A 24341-nucleotide genomic window follows, 5' to 3' on the forward strand; every position below is an offset into this window, starting at 1 on the left:
ACGGCTGCTCTGCAGAAATAAGACCTCTGTGAAGTTCCTTAGCTATCCTCCCCTTCCAAGCAACCGAGTGGTGCTGCAGCAACAGGAGAGGGTTTTGCAAACGCTGTCGAGGTCTAAAACGCTCCCGTCCACCTGCCGCTGTGTCGGGGGGGGGGGGTTGACCCCCCGTGTGCCCCCCCCCCCCCCCCCCCCCCCCCCCGCGGAACCTGCTCGGGGAGGCTGATGCGGCGGGCACAGCCTCGCACCCACCAACAGCCCGAGGGGCGCAGAGCCGCTGCCGGCAGCTCCCCGCCCGCACCCGGGGCCGGGGCCGCCGCCTCCTCCCGCACGGCTGCGGCGGGGCGCACGGTACGGCACGGTACGGTACGGTACGGTACGGTACGGGGCGGGGCGGGGCGGGGGGCTGGGGGGCTGCCCGCCCCCGGTTTGGGTCAGGAGGCGGCTCCCCCCCCCCCCCCCCCCCCCCCCGCGGAGCCCGGAGCTCCGGCCCCGCCGGCCGGCAGCGCAGGCCCCGGCCCCCGAGCACCGGTGAGGCGGGGGGGGGAGCAGCCCGGGGACCGCGGCCTCTCCGCCGCAGCGGGGCGGGCGGGGGGGCGGAGCGGCGGCGGCCCCGGCCCCTTCCCCTTCCCCTGCCGGTGCCGGGCAGCCCGCGGCCGGGCGGCGCGGGGGGGTCGCAGGGAAGCGGCGGGCGCGCTGCCGGGACCGGGACCGGGACCGGGACCGGGACCGGGACCCCCCTCCCAGCAGGTCAGTGCGGGGCGGGAGCCGCGGTCCGGGCTGCGGGGCTCAGCCGGCGCCTGCCGCGGCCTCGGGGCGGGGGGGCCCGGCGGGCGGTGGGGCGCAAGCGAGGGGTGACTGGGCGGGGGGGGGGGGGGGTTGGAGGCTCCTTCTGGGGTGCAGGACGAGTCAGGGGGTGGGGGGGGTGTCCTGCTGGTGGGGTGATGGGAGTGGGGAGAGAACCGCGCCGTGCGTGGGGCTAATTCCGGCTCCCCCTGTGCTTAGCTGCGTCTCCCGGGTGGGCCTGGCTTTAGGACTGCGCTGGGGGATGCCCACGGCAATTTGAGGGGCCCCTGGGCGGGGGTGCCAGCACCGCCTTGGGCAGCGCTCAGGAAGGCGACTCTGCGGCTCGGGGATGGGTTCGGTTTGTTGTTGGGAGAGATTTCTGGGTACTTGGCTCTGTTTAGACACTGTTTTACTGCCCTCGTTCCGGACCACGTACCAAAGTGGCTTTTAACTAATGCTTGTCCCCACCTGCCTGAGGGGCAGCTGAGGCCCGGCGAGGTCTGGGGGCTTCCCGGGGCTGCTGGAGTAATTCAGGGGCAGAAGCAGGGAGCCAGCCCCAGCCCCTCGGTGTCCTTTCCCGCTGCACACATGCTGGCCCGGGCCGCTGTCCTCTGATGCGAGATAAAATGTCATCCCACCGCTGTGTCATGGCATGGCTTGTGCTTGGTCCCCGCGTCATCCTGGCCACAGAATCCTCCCTCCGGGAGCCACACCTGACTGTGTTAGAAACGCTTCATGCTAGCAGGGGAGAGGAGGGGGGAACCTCTTCCTGTTTTTCCCTCCAGCCTGGAGAGAGTGATGACTGTAAAAGGGCTGTAGGGTCAGGATGATCTAACGCTCTGGCCAAGCTGCTCTCCCCCAGTTTATGACTTCATCCAGATTTGTCCGTGGATCAAGGCCCTGCCTTCTCCCCTGTTTGCTTCCCCATCCTCTAGCAGCAGCGCTGCTGCACAGTGGGTTTGCAGTTCAGAAACCTGCTGAACAGAATGGGTGTTATCTGGGAGGAAGCGAGAGAGACCTTTGTCTGGCTGGAGGATGTTATTTCTGCATTCATATCTTTTTCCTTTTAACTGTTTAGCCACTATCTCCAGGACTGATGTACATGCCTGCCTTCTCCCCTTTCAGAGAATTCAGGGGGGAGCAGGAGGTGAGGGGAAAGCTGGGTGGGCAAACGAGGTATGAGAAAGTACCTTGTCCCATGTTGGGTTTTTACAATGCTGTGTGACAAGTCAGGCTGCCTGTCTGAGCAGCGGAGATGGCAGATGTGCCATTTGGGAAAAAAAAAAAAAAAAAGATGCTGTTGAAGTGGCTTGCAGTATTTGTTCAGAGAGGAGAAAGTGTAGAAAAAACAGAAGGCACACAGACTGGCCCTGAGACCAGACCTGAACCTTGGCCTCGCTGCCTTCCCTGCTACGCTGCAAAGTGATGGTCAGGGCTGGGCAGCAGATGGAGGGGGAAGCAGAAACGGCTCTTTCAGGAAGGGTTTGTCTTAAGTAGTCTGGCAAACAGCCGTTGGCAAACAAATAAGTAATAAATAAAAGCAGGGAGGCCGCCGGCACCCCTGCAGCCTCTGACTCCATAGCACATATGGGCTTTTCTGGCTTCCCTGTAAGCTTAAACCCCTGCCTTCTTCCCATGGCAGCATCCTGGCTCCTGTCTTCCAGCAACTCCGTCTGAATGCCTTTCAGCTCTTTTATTTTTTTTGCATGATAACACTTGAATCGATCTGTAGCTGCCCTCCTCTTCAAAGCTTTCCCTGAGGTTAACTAGTTCATCCCTGGTTTGGTGGCTGCTGACAGTGCATAGGGTGGTCCTGCAAACGGGAACAGAAATAGCAGTGCTTTCTGGGGATACTGGTCAGGGCTGTGTGTAGGCCCTAGCAGGTAAATACTGTCCTCCTTCCACACAGACTTCTGGCCCAAGGGAAGGCAGATTTCAGCACAGCTTCAGAGCCTACCTCTGCAGAGTTGTAAAAGGAGGACTGTCACTGCTTTAAAATATTCCTTGAAGGAAGTACTCCCGTCTTAACAGACTGTGAGAGCTTCCCCAAAGCAGCAAGGAGAGGGAGAAATGTTTCTAACACCCACAAGTGAATTCAATTGATATTAAACTAATCAGTCACCTAAACTCTTAAGCAAACATCAGTCTGCTGTGCAAATGCTGACTCCTCTATGACTCCTATAAACACCAAAGCCTTCTACTGTTGTCATTTCTGCATTTGGTGAAACAGCTCCTCTTACCTACTTTAATTGCTGTAAATACATTTTATGTACTTAGTCCTAAGTCTGAAGAAAAGATTGTATTGCTGGTGTACTGTACTCAGAGCAAAAGGAGGTTTGCTGTCGGATTATTTCAGGAGAAGCAGCTCCAGCCCCAATTTCCTTCAGCTATGGGTTGATTACATTCAGTCCCTAACGAGCTATTAGATCCCTCAACAACGAGAGGTCTTAGAGCTTTTGAGGATCCCACTTGGCATTTACCTGCACTTCAAGATGCCTAAACATCTTTTAAAAGCTGACTTGAAGTTATGGCTTCAGATGTAGCTGGGACTGGTAATTAGGCCGTGCCTAATCACACCTTGTTATTAGGTGGGGACAGTTTGCTCACACCGTTAGAGCAACAATGGGACAGCCCTGGCCAGGTAGCCATGCACAGCCCTTCCCATCACCCAGGTCACTATTGTTGCTGGTTAATGGTTGAGACTGGGCACAGCAGGTCCCGCCGAACTTCTCTGCAGAGGCAGGGGGAGGTGGGGTGGGGTAGCCTGGCAGGGGACATAGGCTCCCCTCTCACAGCCCGCTGCCCCGGTCCCTGCATCGCTCTCACCCCTCTGGCATTTCAGTCATTGCTTGATCTGACACCTCCTCACCAGGTTTGCTTTTTGTGACTCATCTTGGTGGTTACCTGAGTCCCAGCACTGTCCTGCCTTGCCTGCCCCAGTGTGGCCCTCTCTTAGTGGATGGTTCTGTCAGCATAAGAGCTGCAGCCGTGCTAAGGGCTGCAGAGAAAACCTCGTTGGCTGAGAAATCTCCTTCCTAATTGAAATTACTGTAACGCTGCCCAGCCTCTGGGGAGCATGAATGCCATGGTGTGGAAGCATTTCAACACTGGGATCAGTTGTGCAGTTCCCAGCAGAGTCCTCATGAGAAGCTGTGGGTACCATTTTGACCAAGGAGGGGCTTCTATGCTGTTGTAGTTTTATCTCAGATAAAGATGTGTTTAAAATGGAGTACCAGAGCAGAGAGACTCAGTGCTCTTGTTCAGTGGGAGCATGTGAAAGCTTTGGGTGACCTGATTCCCCTACCCGCAGCACCAAAGTCTTGTGTCTTGTCACACAAGATTGTGGGTGAGCCGAGAGGAAGGCAGGATCTGAGTGAGCCGAACTCCATTGCATCCCCAAGTGCTAAAAGGCAGGTTGTGAAAGGTGGAAAAGTATGTTGTCATGCAATTTCGAGTTCCTCCTAACAGGGAGAGGAAGGGGCTCTGGCTCTGCTTTGCTGGGAAGCACTTTATTGTTAGCTGGGAGTTGGCAACTGGGGCAGGAGGTGATAGAGACTGAGACAAGTCCCGTGATGTGTTGCATTGGATGGGCTAGGGAACACCTAAATTTAGAGAAGATAGAGGTGGGGGAGTTAGGGCAAACCTCAGGTTTGGAAGGATAGCTGGGGAGCAGGTCCCAGCTGTGGCCCAAAGTGAGCCCATGGTACCCTCAGATGAGGTCTGGGGGCCCTGCGTTGGCCAAGCCAAGGTGACCGTGCTGGAGGAGTCCCCTGGCTGCACCGCCCATGCAGCAAGGTGACCCGTGCTACGATGACATGCCAGGGAAGTGACACAGGCTGAGGTGCTGAGATGTTGCACGAGGGCTCGCAAACTGAGAGGTGCCTTGCAAGGCTTGGAAGTGGCTGACCATGGGCCCCAGGGCACCGTCCCAGCTGGTGCTGGGACAGCCCCCAGTAGCCTGGGGCTTGGGACCCACCTGGCTGGAGGACCTGGTTGCAACAGCAGGTTGGAATGGTCTTCTTGGCTTGGCTCTGGTTTGGAGCAGAGTCTTCATTCTTGGTATTCAAAGGTATTCAAAACCTGCCTGGGCATGGCCCTGAGCAACCTCCTCTACCTGACCTTGCTTTGAGAAGGGAGGCTGGACTAGACGATCTCCCTTCAGCCTCAGTGCTTCTGTGATTATTTGTTGTATCTTCTGACAAATTTGGTCAATATGGGATAATCCCCAAGGCAGCGTTAGAAAAATGACCAGAAGTTTGGAGGTTTGCCTAGCTCCCCTGAACCAGCAAGCGGTGGTCTGGAGGTCTCTACAGCAGTAAGAGACTCCCAGGACTCCCAGGCTCCAGGCTGGGGATGTGCACTGTTCCTTGTGTTTCTGGGCTGCTTTTCTCAGGGAGAGGTCACACACAACAGAACTATGTAGAAGGGAAGTATGATGGCAAAAATGTCAGAAAAACAAACTAACCTTTGTAGACTTCAGAATAAATTTGATCTGCGCCTTGTTTGGCTCTTGACCTGCTACTGACTAGGATGGATGGGTTACAGTAGTGATGTAAATTAATGATAGGAAAGTCACAACCTAAGTACCTAGTTTTAATCTTGCTGTGTTTGTACACTTCTGCTCTTTTCCTAAGGATAAGCTGATTCGTAGTGATGAGTATGTTGTGGGGCTTAGGGCTGAGCAGGAGGCTGCACTGTGCTTAAGTGAGTGGCTTACAGCGTAACATGTGGTTATTTAGATTCTTAATGTCAATATATCCTGCATTAGAAAATAGTGAGTGACACATTTCTTTATTAGATATCACTTCATTATTTATTATAAATTTGTTCCAGCTGTGTTTCAGTGAAAAATGAAACCCAATTCAAAATGGAGAAAGCAAGCATTTAAAAAATGGTTTCTAGTTGGTTAAATAAAACTGCTTAAAATGTATGGGTTCACAAAAGAAAAAAGAATAAGTTTATGAAAGCATTATTTGTATATGTAATGACTTTAACAATGCTATATTACTATATTGTACTACTATAATACTCTATTATAGGAACAGAATTTTGCTATAGGAGATATAAAATATAACCGGTAACAAAACTTTATTATTTCTGGATTTTAATAATTTGGAACTAGTAGAGATTATTCTCTCACATTTCATCTTCATTGGGCTTGAAAAGGGAACCAGGCTCTTCTGCATTAACCTGTGGTAATTTTTTGAACTTTGACTAAACTAATCAGTGTACTAAATTAATTGAAAGTTGTTGGTTTTTTTTTTTTTCTCTCTGCTTTCAAAAATGTTGCTGCTGTCAGAGCCACTTTTGCAGTTCATCAGGCTTTAGCTCCAGGTGCTCAGCCACTGAGTAGATCTGGCAGCAAACACATACTGCATGAATTTCTACTGACTTATTTTTCACTGGTGAGAGTGATCTGAGGTCTTAGCATGTAGGTTGTTAGAACTTCCAGTTTTAAATTGGCTGTCTTTTAATTTAAAAAGTTTTTAGTTCAGACAAAATCTGATGACTTTTAAGTCAGGTATGTGTTTCCAAGTCATAATTCTTTTATTTGTTTCAGTTCCAAGTCCTCTTTATTGCTTTTTGCTTTCATATTACACTGCTGTTAATCTTCTCATCAGGCAGTTCCATTGGATTTTTCTGTTGGGAGGTTTTAATCAAGTTTAGTTTTCTTTCGTCCAAGTTTTTAATTTCTTGTGTTTTCTTCCATGAAATTTCATCAAATTATTCCTTGTTCAGAAGCAAACAAATGAACAAAACCAACAAAGCAAATACTGCTAATAACAGCCGCAGTGTCTGGGCTACCTCCTGAGAATGGTGCATTTTAAAGACTTTCAGATTAGTTCAGTCATGGCAGGAAAGTCAGGAGATGGATGTTTCTGCAAATACAGTCAGTCCTCTGATATCCTACACAGTGGGCTGGATAAACCTAGCCATGCAAAACTTTGGTAACTGGACTTATAGAAACTATGACCATGCCCTGAGCCTTGTCTCAGGTACATACATTCACTATCATGACTGCAGATTTCTGTGTATTCCAGGGTAATCGTTAGGTTTCAGAATTCCTTCATCCCGGCAGCTATGTCTGAGGGGCTGGCCGTTTATTTGGACAGCCCCTGCACAGAGTCAAACTTCAGGGGTTTCTTTCCCTCCATAATGAGGAGGTGAATTTCTGGCCCTCATGAGAGGCATGTTGCAGTTGGTTTCAGCAGAAAAAGTATTTCACTCTCCATTTTTTTGGGCTTGGGATTTTTTTGTGTAAAATACCCTGGGGATAGAATAAGTTTCTGTACATTTATAGCCTTTAAAGTCCCAGCTGGGAGCAATACTCGGGGGTGTCCCTCTACCTCCCCAGCTGCCCATGGGAGTGCTGTGTCCTCCCCATCCCCTGGGGTGGGAGAAGGGGTGTGCAGGCATGCGATGGAACCTGCTGACGTTCGGGTCCAATCCTGCTCTCGATGCTGCAGGCTGGCTGCCCGCTCCCTAGATATGCTGAGGAAAACTCTCCCTTCCCTGGAGCTCGCCTTGGTCAAGAGCTGGGAAGCGGGAAGGACGTTTGTGTCAGCAGGATGGTATCTTGCTCCCTCATTGAACAGAGCTCATCCAGATAGCTGGGGTTTGCAGCCATGCCTGGTGCTCAGCGCAGCGCCAGCGGCATTGCTGGGGCCCATTCTCAGGTTGGGGCTGGTCCTGCAGCTCATTTAGCACCGGGTCTCTCCATGCCATGGTAAGCATTAGGAGGAGCCTTCCCAGTGCCCTCCTGTGGCTCCTCACACCTGGCTTTTGGTCCTTTTTTGGTCTCCTCCCTCCAGCATAATATCCATGTACCCCACGATGGTGCTGTGCTGCCAGGAGAAGCATGGAAAGCAGCCAGGCAGGATTTGGAGACTGGTGTGTCCTGCAGGTGGTCCTATCCCCAGGGAAGAGGCAACAGTGTGGGATTCAGCATCACTTAAATATTGATCCCTGCCACACCGGAGGAGAGTTTGGCTGCCTGTGCAGAGCCCTGCTTGCCCTCCCGGGGTTGTGGTCAGCACAGGGATGTTGGGATGAGCATCTGCAGTTGCACAGCTTTTTGTCTGTAGTAAGTGCAGGTGTGGTGCTGGCACTGGTGAAGCAGAGGGGTGTTTCAGGGGGGGATGTGCCCATGCTTTACTGGAAGCGCTGGTTGCCCCAGGGAGCCATGCTGGGAGGCAGTGGCTGTGCTATCTTGTGCACTCTCACGTTGGGTTTTCTCAAACTGGCTGGAGGATCTTTATGTTTCCAGGTGGGGAGCTGCTTCCCAGAGCAGGGAAGGCAGCTACACAGCACAGTGTGCACCAAACTGCCCTTTACATCAACCACGTAGTGGCTGTGGAGGTGGACACCCCCACTCTTTTAGTAAATGCCTTGCTGGTACCACAGAGGCCAAGTACGGGATCTCAGGGTGCTCGCTGCAGGGCCAGCCCAGCCAGGCAAGAGCAGCGTTCACGGTGGCAGGTTTGGGATGTGCTGGGTGGGGATGAAAGCAGGGAGAACAGCGTATCCAAAACCAGGCAGAAAGCAGGAGCCTGGGCTGGGCCAGGACACCCAGCCGCTGTGGAAACCCCTCTGTATCAGTGCTGCATCCCCGAGCATCTTTCCCAAAATGGACACAGAGCCTGTTTGATTCCTGCTACTTGTGGCAGGACCTGAATAGCTGCTGGGCTGTGGAGAGGCTTGCAGTGGCTGTTGCTGGGACACCGCTCCTTGCCTGAGCCTCCAAATCTCTTTGGCCGGCTCTATTCCTGGTGCCAGCACTGCTGTGCCCAAAGCGCCCTGGAAGGAGAAGGGCGCGCAGGCTTGGGGAGACTCCTTTTGCAGCTATCTACTGCAGTGTCTCATGTTTGATTTCCTTTGGTTTTCTCTTCCACGTGAGGAATGATGCTGTGGAGGGCAGGGGGTGGCTGCCTGGGGACCCCACTCTGCCAGCCGGGTGGGCAGAATGGCATGGGGGCTTCCAGGCCTTCCCCGAGCGCCAGCCTGGCTGCGTGGCCCTGTGTGCAGGGAAGGCAGGCTTTTGCAGAGAAACTAGGGACAATCTCTCTGCCTCCCCACCCCTAAAACTTGCCATCCGGGTATTTTTTTCCCATTTTCCCCCTGATCCCAGATAGCCTTTTTCCAAGGCTGAGTTGCCCACGGAGCATCTCTGATGCTGGATGTTGGATGTGGCGTGTTTGAAAGGGTGCGACTCCCCTCCCCGAACCTGCCAGGCTGGGCTGACAGCCCCTGCGCAGCGTTGTGTCGCCTGCTCTTGCAGCGAGAAGAGCTTGCAGGTCGCTCCGTGACCACCCTGCTGCCAAATCTGCCATCTGCCTCACCACGTCCGCGGGGCAACGCTGCGCCTCCCGGCCCATGGCTTCCCTCCTCCCGATGCCTTCTCCCTTTCCCGGCCCGGCTGCTGTACATGTCCAGATGTGACACTTCCCTCTCTGCCCGAAGGGAAAGAAACCATTTCTTGTGTTTTCATCCATCACTCACGACCCTCCTTGCGCTGGCCGTGGGCATGGCTGGAGCAGGGCAGGTGGGCAGTGCCAGCCTGCGGCACTGGCACAGCAGAGGCTGCCTGCTGACTGTCTGTGCCCCACTCGCCCCTGTGTGCTGGGCCACCCGCCTGCAGTAGCTGTGTGTCAGGATGGGGGGGTCCTGAACCCCAGTCCTTGCCATGCACCTTGTTGGCTTGTTGCCAGCTCCTGCTGGCTTGGGGTGCACTGACGTGCCCGTTCCAACAGCCCCGCGATTTCCCTCTTGCCTCTGGTGCTCCAGGGCCATTCGACTCCCCAGGTCCTCTCCGGGGAGGAGACAGCAGCAGGCTGGTGGGTGTGACAGGCTGTTTGCTCTGCTTGGCTCTGCTCTGAGGCAGGTACGTGGCTGTGGCTGTGCTCAGGTGTCCTAGGCAAGGGGAATTTTCTGGGGGGCAATGGGAGTGATGGGGATGAGCTTTCTTGTCGGCATGTGCGAGCACCCATCGCACCGGGAGGAGGCTGGAACAGTCGGTGCTTTGCAGAGCCGCATGTCTGCAGCTCCACGTGCACCTGGGAGAGCTGCCTTCCTTCCCCGGCCGCAGCAGCAGCAGCAGCTTTCCTCTGATCTCCCCTGAAGGCTGCGTGGGCTGCAGAGGCAGCTGGATGTGTGCGCCAGCAACGGGGGGAGACCAACTGCGTGCTCCCTCCGCTGCCCCAGCAAAAAATGTCTCCGGTCTGTCCCTACACGGAGGCAGAATTTGGTGGGAGGGCAGGTGGCTGACCCATGGCCCAGGCAAAGGCAGTGCAATCTGTTGTTGAGGCTATGAGACGGGTTCAGTCTCTTCCCTCCTCCTTTTCAAGGACAAAATTTGCTTATGCACCAGGGGATAGGTGGTGATTTGGTGGCTCCCCAATGGGTGCATCCCCGGGGGATGGAGGTGGCCGAGTCAGGCCTTGGGGAGCACATTCACTCCTTGTCCTCCCGTTGCAGGCCCCTGTGTTCACCATCAAAGGCTTCCCCTTCCCTCTGATGCGCTGTTGACTTAAACCAGTATGTTGAGAGCTAATCCCTCTGGCACGGCTGGATGCAGCTAGCGCAGCGGCTGCCAAGGCCATCCCCACTTGTGCAACCCGCCGGTGCTGGAGCCTTTGCTGAGCTGCCAGCTCCCACGCTCCCAGGGCAGCGGGATTCATCCTGGTCGTCTGGCGTTACCCAGATCTGCTCAGAAGCTGGGCAGAGGTGGGAGGAAAGCCTCATCAGGGCCAGGATTGGCAAGTGGTGTGCTTGTGGGCTCCTGCTGCAGCCCAAAGCTCGCTCTGCTCCTGGCACCGAGCACAGGCGATAGAAATGTTCTAGCTCCACAGATGCTCTAAAATCGTATTTTATGTGTGTGTGTGTATATATATATATATATATATATATATATATATATAGTGTTGTAACCCACTGCTCTCAGGAAGAAGTTTTTGTGCTTGCAGAGAGGGGACCTGGGCAGGACAGGAGTGTTTCTTTGCTCCTGCAACAGAATCATCTGTGGGGGACGTTGTGGCTGTTTGAAGCTGGGGAGGAGCAAAGGGAGGGGGGATGGCAGCAGCCGGGTGCCAATGCCTCCCCCAGGGCAGTGGGGAGGGAGGTGCGTGGGTGGCCTGAGAAGGGGATTAACAGGACAAGCATGTTGCTTCCCACCTTATACTGGCTCCTGGGAGGCTGTGGGATGAGGGTGCTCAGTGGCAGGGTGCCCCTGGGTCCCCATCAGGTAGCAGGCTGGAGTGGAGCAGAGTTGAGCCCAGCAGCATGGGTGCCAGAGCCCTGCTAGCCCACCATTCACCCACGCTTGCCCCATCACACGGCAGGCTTGTGGGCATCAGCCACGAGGAGGGCTGGCTGGAGCTCAGCAGCTGAGAGTGACAGTGCAGGGGACTTGAAACGGGACTTGAAACACTTTCTCCACCAGCTCAGCAGTGAGGTCCCTGCCATCCCTAAGCATGCCATGCTATCCTGGCTGGGCAGGACACTGGGGTGCAGTCACCGGAGTTGCCTGGTCCAAGCAGTGCAGTATTGGTCTTCCTGGTCTGCACCCCCCTCATGCCCAGCCCATGTCCTCTCCTTGCCAGTTTTCTCCTTCCCTCTGTGCTAGGGTAAAGTTCCCACCGCTCACTGGTGATGGCTGTAGCTGTGCTTGCTGCTTCTGTGCCTGGCAATCTCCCTGCAGCAGTTGGCTTTATAAAAGGCAGCAGATAAACCTCCCACTCTCCTCTCCACCTCCCACAGCTCCCTTCTTCCCAGACAGCGGAAGAGACTCAGGGAGGAAAGAGTTGCCTTTTCCCCCATCTCCATCCTGCCTTTTCCTCCATCTCCAGGGACCACAGTGCTCCTGGCACCTTGTGGCACTATGAAAGATGCCCATGACCCGCAGTGACAGCTTCTGGCTGGCTCCCAACCACAGCACAGCTGCTCCTGGTTTCCATATAGGTTTCCATGAGGGAATGTGAATGTTCTCCCAGCAGAGGTGGCACTTTCCTTCACAGGGGCCTTAAAATCCTCCTCTGGTTGAACACAGTTACTTGGGTGGAGGAAGCAGCAATCTGTCTGTAAATGCCTGATGTCCCACCGCTGTCACATCCTTGCTGAGAGGTGCCTTCCTTGGCCTTTGATGCCAGATGGGAGCTGCTGCTGGGCTGGCTGTGCGTGGGCACAGCATGCTGTGGTCTTGGAGCTGGCAGGCGATAAGTAACCCGGGGATGCCCTTTGCAGTGAAACTCGAGCCCTTCCCTAGGGCTGGCTGCTGCAGTGGCCCTCAGTCATGCAGGAGGCAGCAGGGGCTGGGAGTTGTCCTCATCTGCGCCTATCATTGTTAATTAATTGCAAGTGCAAAGGTTGCTCTGGGGACTACAAACACCATTCAGCATCCCAGCTGAGAGCAGGGGCCTGGGGGCATCAGGGTACTCTTTTCTTGAAATACTGTTTTCCTGAATGCACATGTATGTGCACGTGTGTATGTTAACCGACAGCCCTGGGATGACTCTCTGCCCCTTTCCCACTTCTGAGCAACCTGGGTCTCTGTTTCCTGCAGTCAGCCCCGGCTTTTTCATTTAATCACAGAAAAGTTTGGGTTGGAAGGGACCTTTAAATGTCATGGAGTCCACTCCCCCTACAGTGAGCAGGGACATCAACTAGATCAGGTTCTTCAGAGCCCTTTCTAGCCTGACCTTTAATGTTTCCAGGGATGGGGCATCTACCGCTTCTCTGGGCAACTTGTTCGTGTTCTACTGCCCTCATCATAAAAAATGTCTTTCTTACATCTAATCTGAATCTATCCTTTTTTAGTTTAAAACCATTACCCCTTGTCCTGTCACTACAGGCCCTATTAAAAAGTCTGTCCTCATCTTTATTATAAGCCCCCTTTCCTGGCTTTCTGCTTCCAGCCATCTCCTACCAGCAGCCCAGCAGCTCACGGTCCTGCGCTTGGGCTGGGCCTGGCCTGGGTAATCCTTTGTGCTGAAGAGTGTTGACTTAAGCGTTATCAGAGGACAAGGGTGCATGATGCAGAATGAGTGATGGGCCCCTGCCCTGGGGAGCTTGCAGCCCAATGAGCTCGTGTTTGCTCAGTGCTTTGTGCACATGAAGTGCGGTGTGAGGGTCTAAGCACGCTGTGTGCACAGCAGGATATTGAAATACAAACCAAACACGGGTTAGAGCCAGCCTGCAGCGGCAGCTTAATCAAATGTGGCGAAAAGGGCTGGGGGTGGAACGAATAAACTCCGCTCCGGTTCTTCCTTCCGAGTGGCTGCGCACTGGCTCCAGCAGCCGCTGGCTCGCACATGCGTGGAGGCTCTGGAGAAGAGCTGCTCTGTGCCCGGCATCTCCCCCACGCTGGCCCAAACAAGCCTCCCCGGCTGTAGATCTCACCGTAAGCACTGTTTGCTCGTTGTTGCCTGAGGTTTGGCTTTATTCTTGCGCCGAGGAGCGCTGCAGCAAGGCAGTGCTGCCCTGCTTGGTCCACAGCATCCCCCTGGGAGAGGGGGGGTCGTGCAGGTGGGTGGCTGCCATACCGCAGAGGAAGGCCAAAAACATCGTCCTGCTGGAGGCCGGGGCTGGGATGCCTTTTTGTTCAGAAACCTCATATATGGAGCTTAGTCTGTCCCAGTGCCAAAATGCAGCTACCTTGGGTCTGCCCGGCGGTGCCAGGGAAGAAGGGGAGGGGAGAGAGCTGGGAGTGACGCAGCAGCCACCGCAGGGGGATGTGGCAGGCAAGGGTTTTGCTCTCAAATGCTGTACTGGTTTCAGGTGAGCCTCTGGGGCAGCATGACCTTGCACAGGGTTTCCTGAAGGTGGTGGCAACCCATCACTCCTGAGAGCAGAAAAACTTGCTTGAGTCCCCAAAATGGGGCCACAGCGTCACCCTCCTGGTGGGTTACATTGTTTAGATGGTCAGTGTTGGTGGGGCAGGCTGGGAGTGGTGGGTGAGGAGAGTGGGAAGGACACACATTTTCTGTCCCAGGAAGAGACACCTCTTCCCTCATCCTGCTGTCCATGTGGTCCCTCGCAATGGGTTCCTGTGCCTCTGAGCCATCCCTATCTATAGGAAGCTCCCAGAGGGCTGGGAACACTGACGAAGAATTGGGAATGGGAACAGCAGTGCCGAAGGTGGGCTCACCACTGAAGGGAAAGGGCTCACCATGGGGTTTGCATCCCCAGGGCCTGGGTGGGCTCACAGGCCAGCTGCTGGTCCCCCCCACCCTGCCGTGGCTGGCAGTGACACTGGTGGGCATTCATGCCCCTCGGTGGGAGAGCAGTGCCAGAGGTAAGGGGTGGGGAAGATGGTGTTCATTTACGCCATCTTTAAGCAGGTTTATTTTACTCAGCCATGTGCTCACACTCCCTTTCTCATTGAACTCACTCGCTCCCACACTCATACCCATCATTCTCATGAGCACCCTGCTGTGTGTGGTCAGTTGTCGGTGATATGGGGACAAGGGATACTGGCTGTCGAGCCTTCCTGAACTCTTTGGGTAATCATATCTTCATTGGCAATGACAAAACTGGTCTTTGAGCAGCTGTTTTGTACCTGTTACAAGTCATCAGTTGCTGCAGAGTGGTCCTTTGCCTCCAAATCTTACTGACCCCAGCCTCTGTAGCCCACCAGCCAGGTTGGTACTCCTGGTGTGGTTGTCCTTGGTTGGAAGATGCACCTGGTTTCCAGCAGGCTAACGGGATGGACTGGTGTATGTCCCATGTGTGGCAGCTGCCATCCTACTGGTGATGGGACAGTGTCTTCTGCTGGTAGGTTGTCTGTGCCATAGCCTTAACAGGGTGTGCACACAACATTCACACCAGCGTCAGTGTTTGTGCTACCAAACTCTCCATATCCAGCTCCTTGGCAAGATCTGGCTCCACTCTCCACGGGTCTGCACGTCACGGCCTCGGGGACGTAGGCACTGTCGCAGTGGGGCTGGTCTCCTGTGTAGGCACCTGCCCTGAAGATACTGAAGGTTGTGCAAAGACCCAGGGATGCTGTTGCCCCATGCCCGCTTGCCTCACAGGCCACCAGCAGCCTGACCTTCTCTGTGCTTTTTGGAGCTGGAGGCCATGACTGTAAGAGGGAAGGGTGAAGGGAGAGACGGAGGAATGCCTTGTACCCCTGTGGGGGTCTACTGTCTGCAGTCCCATCCCCTCTGTGCTGATGCCCCTTGGGGATCGATGTGGCCCATGGTGTGCCTGTTCTCCCATGCACCAAACTACAGGGGCGGAGAGGTCACCGTGCCCTTCGGTGCCCAAACTGCCTCTGCTGGGGCGTGCACTGAGCTCAGCGCAGGGTGTCGATGAGCCCTTTCCCCAGCCCAAGGTCGTTTGTTATCCGTGCTGAGTCAGTAGCAGTGGCTTGGGTTTCCTGGCCTCCCCCTCACTGCAGTCCCGCAAGGTCGGTCACTGCAGTCCCACACAGTGGGACACTGGAGATTTGCCTCCCTGGGCACACCAGGGCACAAACCTGATCTTCCCGCTGTGGTGGTCCTGGTTTTGCTCTCCCACTGCCTGGCCGTATCTCCTTGCAAAGGAAGAAGGACGCAGAGGCGGTCAGGTAGTGGGGATGCTTTCTAGGAGACATGGTCTGGCTCCTCAGCCTGGCTTTTCTGCTGGCTTTACGTGGTCACAGACAGATCCATCAGCAGCCCTGTGCCCCAGCTGCCCATCTGCCAGCCAAAATGAATAATGCCCCCTCTTCTAGAGCGGGATGGCGAGGCTGGGTGAGCGCAAGCATGCTGAGAAGCCCAGCTTAGTCATCTGAGCACTCCCAAGGCTTTGTTTTGGTGTTTTGCTACTCCAGCTGTCCGTGAATCCCCTAGCAAATGAGTTTTCTGGCAGGGTGCTTCAAGGGAAAGATACATTTTGAAAAATTGCATTCGCATAAAAGACATGCCTTATTTTTAATTGGAAATCTGATTCTCTGGATTAGTGCCCACCCAACCGGAGAGGAGAAGCATATGCTGGTGAATCAACAAAACAAACAGAGCACTGAGTATTCAAGGCAAACCTTACACACTGGAAATGTCTCATAGAAATTATCCAGCAAATCACTTTCAGTGGTAAATCTCATACATTCACCATCCATTCACAGCCACTGCAAAGAAGTGAAAGAAGGATTGCCTTGCTCTACATCTTTTCTCACCCTAGTTTAGCATTCTTCTTCTAAGTAAGACCTAGATTGGGTAGACCATATATTGCAATTTCTGCCTCTGTGTTATTCCTTCGTTTTCCCAGCTGCAACCCTGTCCACTCCTGTGTTTCTTGACTTGCCTGTTGCTGTTGCTCCTCCAGGACAGCAGCTGCTCTGAGGGACGCCTGCCTGTGGTGGGCATCTGGAGGCACTGCCTCATATACAGCTAATGCAAAGCTTTCCCAAAACTTTCTAGAGGTGATGGTGCCCACCCAGCTCTGTTATTCACAATAGTATTTCTTCCTCTGGCCCTTAAAGATTGGGAAAAGCACAAATGGCAGTGGCATACCTGGGAACAGGAACTGGTCTGGCAATGCCGTGGGGTTTGTTTGGACCTTTAAGATACGATCGCAGAGTGCTGTCACCAGAGTATTGCAAAATACTGAATTATCTCATGTGTCTGGCATGAAAATTTAGTTTAGGTGTTTTAACAGCAACTTTAAGTCTGACCTACAGTGTCCATGTGATGTCTCACTCTTTATATCAAGTAAGGTATCTCCTCCAGTTGGAGGGAGGTTGAACATGTCCTACAGGTCTGAGTTCAAGCTGTTACTGGTGCACGTGAGCAGAAATCTCTCACCATTTCTGCTGCATGTGCTGTTCTGAGAACATTTACATGATTTACTTTTAGCTGGTTGTTCCCAATAGTTATTTTAATGGTAACGCTGCAGCTATATAATTTGCATAAGCTTTTCTAAGAGCAGCACCATAAAAGGTGAGATTAGCTGGAACAAATGGTCTAGAAAAGTACCGGTTTGGATATTTGGAGGTGGGTTTCCATGGGTATCTGGGGGGTGAAGGAACCAGGGAAAAGGCAGGAGAATGAGCTTGAGATCAGCTTCAGGGGGGCTGTGATACACTGCAAGGGCTGCGTTAGACCTGCGCATGATGTGATGGCTCCTTTGGGCAACGGAGCTAGAGGTGCCTAAGAGAGAGGGGACAGAGCTGGACCAGTGGCTGCAGGTGTCTTCTGCTCCTAACATTTCTCTGTACAGTAAGACTGGCATTGAAACAGCAGTGCTGGGTGGAGAGACAGGAACTGGATGGATGAAGGCTTGCGTTTGGGAGGCTTTTGGGCAGGAGAGCTTGGAGCAGGAGATACTAGCACCATCTCCAGGAAGAACCAGTTGCTTTTGGCCACCAGGAGCAAAATATCTGCTACTGGGGGAAGGGGACAGCAACAAGGACATGATAGGGAAAGACAACCCGTTCTGATATCTGTGAAAATCCCCCTCACCCTGCCATCCTCCAGCAGGATGTTCCTCCTACGAGTGTGAAGACGCTGCCTAGAAACAAGCTGCAGGATCTTACCACAGGGTAGTGGAGTGGTGGTGGTGGAGAAAGGACTTGAAGGTTGCTAAGAGTCTCCTTGTTTATTTGCTGAAGGCCTAACAGCTCCCTCGGTCAGAGACACACTCTCCTTGTTAACAAAAAGGCGATGAATTATTTAGCAGCTGAAAATGCCAGATGGCGATGGCTCTGCTGCTTACAGGAGGAGGGGAGGGAGGGAGGGAGATGTGCACATGGGGAAAACAGATTGAGAGCATCTCCGTAGGAAAGGGCTGACCTGGGCCAGAGGTCCCGGTGGCCCAGGTGGTTTCACAGCTGCCTGATGGCAAGCAGGAGGCAGGCGGACCAGGGCAAGCAGCTGCTCCTTGAGTGGCCCACTCGTTTCCCATGGGTCTCCCCTTGTTGGAGCTCCCTCTTCAGGGGTTGTTATCCCAATGGGGCCATGCTAGGCCTTGACATATGGGACTCCCAACCCCTGCTGGGAGGCAGGACACAACTGAGGGCTCTACAGGGAGGCTTTGCCAGCCCGTCCCTCACTTCACACCTGGCCTCAGGGATGGTACTTCAGCCCCAAGTCTACTGGGATGCCTTTTGGAGCAGTATCAGCATACCTCAGGTGACCTGGTAGTTCTTTTGGGAACCATACTAATGGTCAGCTGTCCCAGCTTGGACTATGATGTTTCCAGACACCATGGACTGTCCAGATCAATATGTATATGGCTAGGGACCTCCAAGGAGAGGTTAAGATGCCGTAGGCAGCATGGGCAGATCTGTAGCAGGCACTGAAGCCCATGCGCCAGGTGACACTATACCATATGCACAGTAAGAGGGACTGTCATGGGTCTGCGTGTTCTGGGGATCTTGATGCCTGTAGTTCGGTGGCTTCTGACATCTCTTCAAGGCATCTATGCAGGTAGCCAGGTGCCAGCCTAACCCTGGAGTGGGGCGAACCTTAGGCTCTGCTGGACTCATAGCCTTGGTCCAAGCATCCCAGCCACTCTTTGGCTTCCAGTGGAGATTTCTTGGGAGGCTAGAATTTATGCTTCAGAAATTAAGAAAATAGCAGGCCACCATCTCTCCGTGCTTAATTTGGAAACTGCAGGCACCAAGAGTAGTTCTTAAGTTCTTCAATCCTCTTGAGAGCTTGGGTTGAGAATCCTTTGGGAATCCCTGGTGTCTACCTGATTGCATTTGTCAGGCTGTCAGAGCTTTTTTTTTTTTTTTTTTTTTTTTTTTTTTAAATCTGTGTTTGGAAACCTCTTTCTTCTTCGGTCTTTCCTTTCCCTGGACAAGGAGATCAAAGCGAGTCAGAGTCTCAGGCATGTAACCTTTGTCAGCTCCTTCCCTGTCCTACCTGCTCTGCTCAGCCATGGAGTGGGAGTGTCCAGGCTCCTCAGAAGCTTTAGGACAGGACTAATCTCCTCCAGCAGGAAGCTTCATGGTCTAAGAGAGAGAGGCTGGGGCTACAGCATTGCACATAAAACCACATTCTGCTGTAGTCTCCCATCTGTCACACTGACACAGCAGAAGTAAATGTTTCCCAACAAAAGCAAATCTGTGTAGAGCTCAGGAAGATCCCCTTTCTAAGCCAAGGCATTTTGAGCGTGTTCTCTCTATGCTCCCCAAGGACCTCTCAATCAAGTTTCCTTTGGTGTTAAAGAAGGGTTGATCCTCTTTGGTCTTGGTGGGGAAAACCACCATAAACACTTTGCATCTTCAGGTCCCTGGAGGTGTTGGCTGTCTTTGTTTGCATCCTCCTCCATTGCTTAATCACACCATGGCTCCTGCTCCTCTTCATCTTGTCCATGTGGGCTGTGAGCATCCCCCAGCAGGGATCAGCTGTCGCTGCCTGACTGCAGAGGCTGCAGCAGGGTCCCAGTTGTGGCTGGATAGATAAGAAGGAGGGAGGGGAATGAATGCCCAGTGGCCTGGATACAAAGCTCACAGGAGTACATGTTAATAAGCATGCTGAGGTTTCACATGGCCTTTGCACTGGCCACGATATACTGGTCACAGTAGACTGTGCTTAGCATGTCTGCAGGGCAGGGCACTCATATAAATCCTTATAAACTCCAGGCAGGCGAGATGTTCTTGTCAGGAGCACAAGTTTCTGAGAATAGGGATGTACAATAACTGCAGCTGGAAGGGCCCCCTTGGAGGTCATCAAATAAAAGCCCTTGCTCAGGACCAGGCCAACTTCAAAATTCTATTCTGTTGCTCAAAGCCTCCAAAGACAATGCTTCTTTGTCTATCTGTTCCCCACATACTGGTAACCTCAGTCTTCCTTTAAGCGGGATCTTCAGCCCTCTGGTTTTATCTACCTAAAAAGTACTAGATATCCTAACTTGGGGTCTTTTTGGAAGAGACATTAGGGACCCAGCCTGGTTGAAAACCCCCCAACAACCTATTAATGGACCATTGTGAAGACCCCTGCTGTCCCAGGGTGCCTCTCACCCTGGCAATGTGGTTGGTCCCACAGTCATAGCTGTCCTCCTCTGAAGGCCACACATCAGTCCAGGCACCAGGAGCAGCTGGCTAAAAGTACTGGTGGGGACTCCAAGGCACGCAGAGACGTGGCAGGCACACAGGAAGATATTCTGGCCCTGTTGTCCTCACCCTGTGTTTGGTACTGTTTGCTGTGCTGGTTCCCTCTCCTTCTGTCCTTTTGGTGAGTGCAGTGGCCGTTCAGCACCGTCTTGGAACGCAGGTCTGTGGCATTCCCATGAGTAGCAGCTATGCTGGCTGCTGTAGGATGCTTGTTCCCAGAGGTCCCAGGCACTGCAGGTTTGGAGAGGATCCTCTCCTACCTAAAGGATGGCACTAGGAAAGGTTTTGGAAACAAGCCACAGTCTTGGTCATTCATGTCCTTCAGGTGTTTCCTACCGGTGAGGACTGTAGCCTGTGGTATCAGCTCCTGGGGAAGTGGAGGGGAAGCCTGGCATTTAGGGTTTTGAGAAGCTGATTCTTCTGAAGACATTGAGATACCTTAGAAGGAGCAATTCTGCTCTAGTGGAAAGATGGAAGGGAGGTCCCATGACTCCTGAGTCACATAGATCGTGATGCTGGAGGATAAGGGAGGGCTTAGGGATGTTCCACACACAGTGGCTGTAGCGAACGAAGCAAGCACAGCCCAAGCAGCCCAGTTCTTAACATCATCATTTCTCTTATTCTCAAACTCAAGCAAACACTCCGGCTCCTCGTTCCCGCCTGCTGACTGCACCAGGGTGGCCATGATGCAACCCAACTTCCAGGACTGAGGGGCAGAGGTGGTGAGAGACCTGTCTCAGGTATGACAGAGACAACCAAACAGCAGGGGCTTTAATAGGGTGGGGAACAGCTATGAGATAGCTGTGAGTTCTTCAGCAATACCACAGCCCCTCCCTGGGAGAGACTGGGACTGGGGAAGCTACAAGGTCACCAGTTAGTCCCCTCCCTGCCCTTAGTGAGTTCCTCGGAGCTCGCTGGAGGACCTGGAAGAGCCACGACTGTTTTTCAAGCAAAGGCTTCTCCATCCACACCCTCGGCCCTGTGTTGCAGGGTGAGGCCCCACGACAGCACCGATGGAGAGCGTGTTCTCGGTGGAGCCAGCGCCTGACGGTGCCGGCCCCACCTCGCTGGATGTTCTCAGCTTCCTGGACGCCCTGGTGAACAGCACGGAGGAGCAATGCTTCAGCGCCCGCTCCCGCAGCACGGTCCTGGAGGGGCTGCCGTTTGGTGGCGTGCCCACCGTGCTCGCCATCAACTTCATCCTCTGGCTGGTGAGCGGGCCAGGAGGGTGCCGTGTCTATGGGCACCGCAGCCCCGGGCTGTGGTGTCAGAGTCTGGCGGTGAGCGTGGGTGGGTGGGTGGGTGTGTTATGGGTGTGCTGACAGCCACACGTGAGTGCAGCCTGTATACTGGGGCACCTGGCTGACGGGGGGGAATGGGGGTGAGCGCAGGGGACCAAGAACTTTGCCCACAGTGGTATCACAGGGCAGGAGCAGTTTGGCTTGAAGCAAGAGTTTTGCATGAGCTTGGGCTCATGAGTGAGAAAACAGAAAGGAGGGATGTGAGGAAATCCCGTGGGGTGAGACCCTGTGGCAAAACCCTTCACCTCTCCTTTTCCCTCTTCCAGCTTCTCCTCCTGGTCTTCTCCTGCCTTCGGAAAGCGGCTTGGGACTATGGGCGCCTGGCACTGCTGATGGACAATGATAGGTGAGGAGGATGCAAGGCCACCGCAGTGATGGCTCCAGCCTCTTCAAGAGGGCTGGAATTGCAGGGTGGGCCACGGAGGAGCTCAGCAGGTGTTCCTGTCCCTCCTTCCTGCTGGGAATGGCCTGGCTGCCCTTGCCCATGGAGGCAGAGGCACTGTCTGCTGCCGTAAGAGGGAAATCCCAGGCCAGCTTTGATTCCCTCTTGCAGGCACTGTTTAATGACGGTGCTCTCGGTGCCCGGGAGGGCACTGTCCTGGGAAGGACAGAGGCCCAAGAGCTGCTTTTGAGTGAGGACTGGGTCACTGCTTCTTCCCCACTGCTCTCTCGGGGTGAGCAGGGCTGGTGGGCAGAGGAGGCAGAGGAAGACACGCAGCAATGACACTGAACTTCATGTCACTGAGGCAGCTTGTCTGGCCCATCCTTCAGGCTAGGTGCAGAATCCCACAAACCATACCGGTGTCCTGGTGAAAGCAGAGCCCAGAACAGATTTCTAGGTGGGCTGTGCTGCCCACAGCCGCCTGCCTGCCAAAACACGGCTTGCCCCAGGCAGCAAAGCATCTTACTTTGTGCAGGCAGGTGCAGACAGGAGGGGTCTCTGCAAGGTTGGGCAGCCTGCAGGAGCAAACTCTGTAAAAGGCCCTCTCCTGCCTTCTCCCCTCTGCAGCTCCTCTTGGCCTCAGGCTCTGGAGCTGTCTGGCATTGGACAGGCGAAGTTTTGCTTCACCAGGGAGATCACAGGTGCAATCAGTACTTAAAATGCAAGCTCTGATTACATTCTTTTTACTGTAATGTCATTGAAGAGGGCTGAAACCAGTGAAATAGAAAAAATCTGGTTCAGCAGACCCTTGTCCTGGCTCTAAGGCCAATTTTCCATGAGCCACCCCAGCATGGGCCAGGGCCACAGAGAAGCTGTGGGGACTTATTGGCACAGGCAGCATGACGCAGCCCCTGCCCCGAGCCCAACAGCAGTTGCTGGTGCAGTCCCAGTACAGGAGGGGGGGAGGGGGAAGGCATTTTCCTGGCTGCTCTCCTAGGATAAGCTTCTCCGAGGGTGCTCATCCTCTCCTGCCTGCTTTCTTTCCTGCCTCACCCCTCCACTCCTTCCCTCGATGCAAAGTTTGACGTCGCTGTTCTATGGAGAGCAGAGTGAGAAGGAGAAGTCCCCATCGGAGAGCAGCCCCCTGGATGCTGACAACAAGGACGTGGTGAGTGCTGGCAGCCGTGGCAGCAGGAGCCCAGGCTGGGCTCATCCTGGCCCAGCCTGCCCTACTCTTCACCAGAAACCCAGCTCAGAGGTTAAACGGGAGAAATTAAACCCTCCAGCACAGGGTTTCCTGCTCAACACCCTTTAGCAGCGAGGTATTCCTGGGAAAGCTGGAGGTTTCTTTGTCTTGGCTTGTTTTGAGCCCTCTACCTTGAAGGGCAGCTTGGAGGGGATGCTCCCGCCGGGGCGAGCATCTCCCCGCTGTGTGGCCGTCCCTGCCGGCTGCAGGGACCTGCTCAGATGCATGGCCAGGGCCTCACTGTGTGCACGCAGGGACCTTTCTGGCCCTGGCAGGACAGAGTCCCCTGGATCCCACCTCCACCTCTGCTGGCATGGTGGGCTGCGGGGGCTTTAAAGTCATCTTCTGTTTCTCTCTAGCACACCAGGCACAAGCTAGGCTTTGCTGGAAACAAGCAGAGATGGACATGTTTTGCTGTCTGTTTCTTTCTCTTTTTTGGCAGCAAAAAGCTCAAAAATTAGTCACTGGTGTGACTATGAAAAAGTTACATGACTTATTAAAAAAAATTAGGCAGGAAAGGTAAAGAAGAAAAATCCTTGCAGGTGGCAGGAGGCCTGTTTAAATGATCTGTTCCAGATGCTCTGGGCAAATGTATATTGCTCATCAAAAAATAAGTGAGAAAGACCACAGGGAAAGCCAGAACAGATAAAGAGCAGATTAAAGGAGATTATTAGAAGTAAGAAGACATCATTTTGAAAGTCAAGCTGTTCCCATATGGGGAAAATCTAAACTCTGCCAGGTTAGATGTAAAATACACTAAGAGGGGGAGAAGAGCAGGTTTGAGGAGAAATTTGTAGAGAACATAAAAGCAAGTACTGGATTTTTCTTCACACATCAGGAACAGGAAACCTGCCAGAGGATTTATAGGGCTGATGGATGTTGAAGGTAGAAAACACTTGCTGGAGAAGGCAAGAATGTGGCAGGAGAGCTAAATAAAGTTTTGGTGCCTGTATCCAGTGAGGAGGAGCTTGTCCAAATTCCTGCCCAGGACCCCTCCTCTGTGGGGAAGCATGAGAGCATCCCTCCAGCAGTGGGGCTGGAGGATGAGGTTGCAATAAAAGCAGCCTGGCAAATTCCCATTACCATCACAAATTCCCAGGAGCAGGCACAGGACTTCTCACTCAACCCTGAGACGAATAGCCAAGCTATTGACTGCAGTGTGCAAGCTCTCTCCTGCACGTGGGGATCCTAGAGAGTTGGGAATCAGCTGACAAATGCTGTTTTTCGGGAGGGTTTCTGGAAAACCCAACAAATTACAGCCTAGGGAGCTTGGGGTCTGCACAGACAATCTCCTAGACATGGTTCTCCAGAGCAGACCCCCCAGGGAGGGGCATAGGAAGGTAGTCAGCCCAGGTGTGCTAAGGGGGTTTCTGGCCCCAGTGGAACTGCTGGGGGCATGGGGATGCCTGCACCTCCAAAGCCTCCTGTGGTGGTTGATCAGACAAAGCTGAGCTGTGAGGTAGGAGGGAAGGTCCTGGCATGGCTAAAGCCAGGGGATAGAGAGGAGGAAGAAGCTGCTAGCTCTCATGGGGCAGGGTAAGGGAATCGCACAGGGTCTTACCTGGGGTCCTCCCCACCCAAGCTCAGCATAAA

General features: G+C 53.8%; 1 protein-coding gene across 4 annotated transcripts in view; it reads left to right on the forward strand.

Annotated features, from left to right (window-relative positions):
• Window positions 1–232: 232 nt before the first annotated feature.
• TMEM63C (transmembrane protein 63C) overlaps window positions 233–24341 on the forward strand; it is a 34319-nt gene continuing 10210 nt past the window's right edge. The window contains exons 1-5 of one of the 4 annotated variants that reach the window (XM_042790912.1): window positions 234–348; window positions 20454–20559; window positions 20810–21030; window positions 21387–21466; window positions 22583–22670. In XM_042790912.1, the coding sequence (XP_042646846.1) occupies window positions 20833–21030; window positions 21387–21466; window positions 22583–22670 (366 nt within the window). In that variant the 5' untranslated portion in view covers window positions 234–348; window positions 20454–20559; window positions 20810–20832. Of the gene's footprint in view, window positions 349–547; window positions 748–20453; window positions 20560–20809; window positions 21031–21386; window positions 21467–22582; window positions 22671–24341 lie in introns of those variants that run through there. The other 3 variants (XM_042790911.1, XM_042790914.1, XM_042790913.1) reach the window with 3 other exon arrangements.

The sequence above is a fragment of the Tyto alba genome, unplaced genomic scaffold, assembly GCF_018691265.1.
Source record: "Tyto alba isolate M040663 unplaced genomic scaffold, T.alba_DEE_v4.0 Super-Scaffold_18, whole genome shotgun sequence".
Lineage (NCBI taxonomy): Eukaryota > Metazoa > Chordata > Aves > Strigiformes > Tytonidae > Tyto > Tyto alba.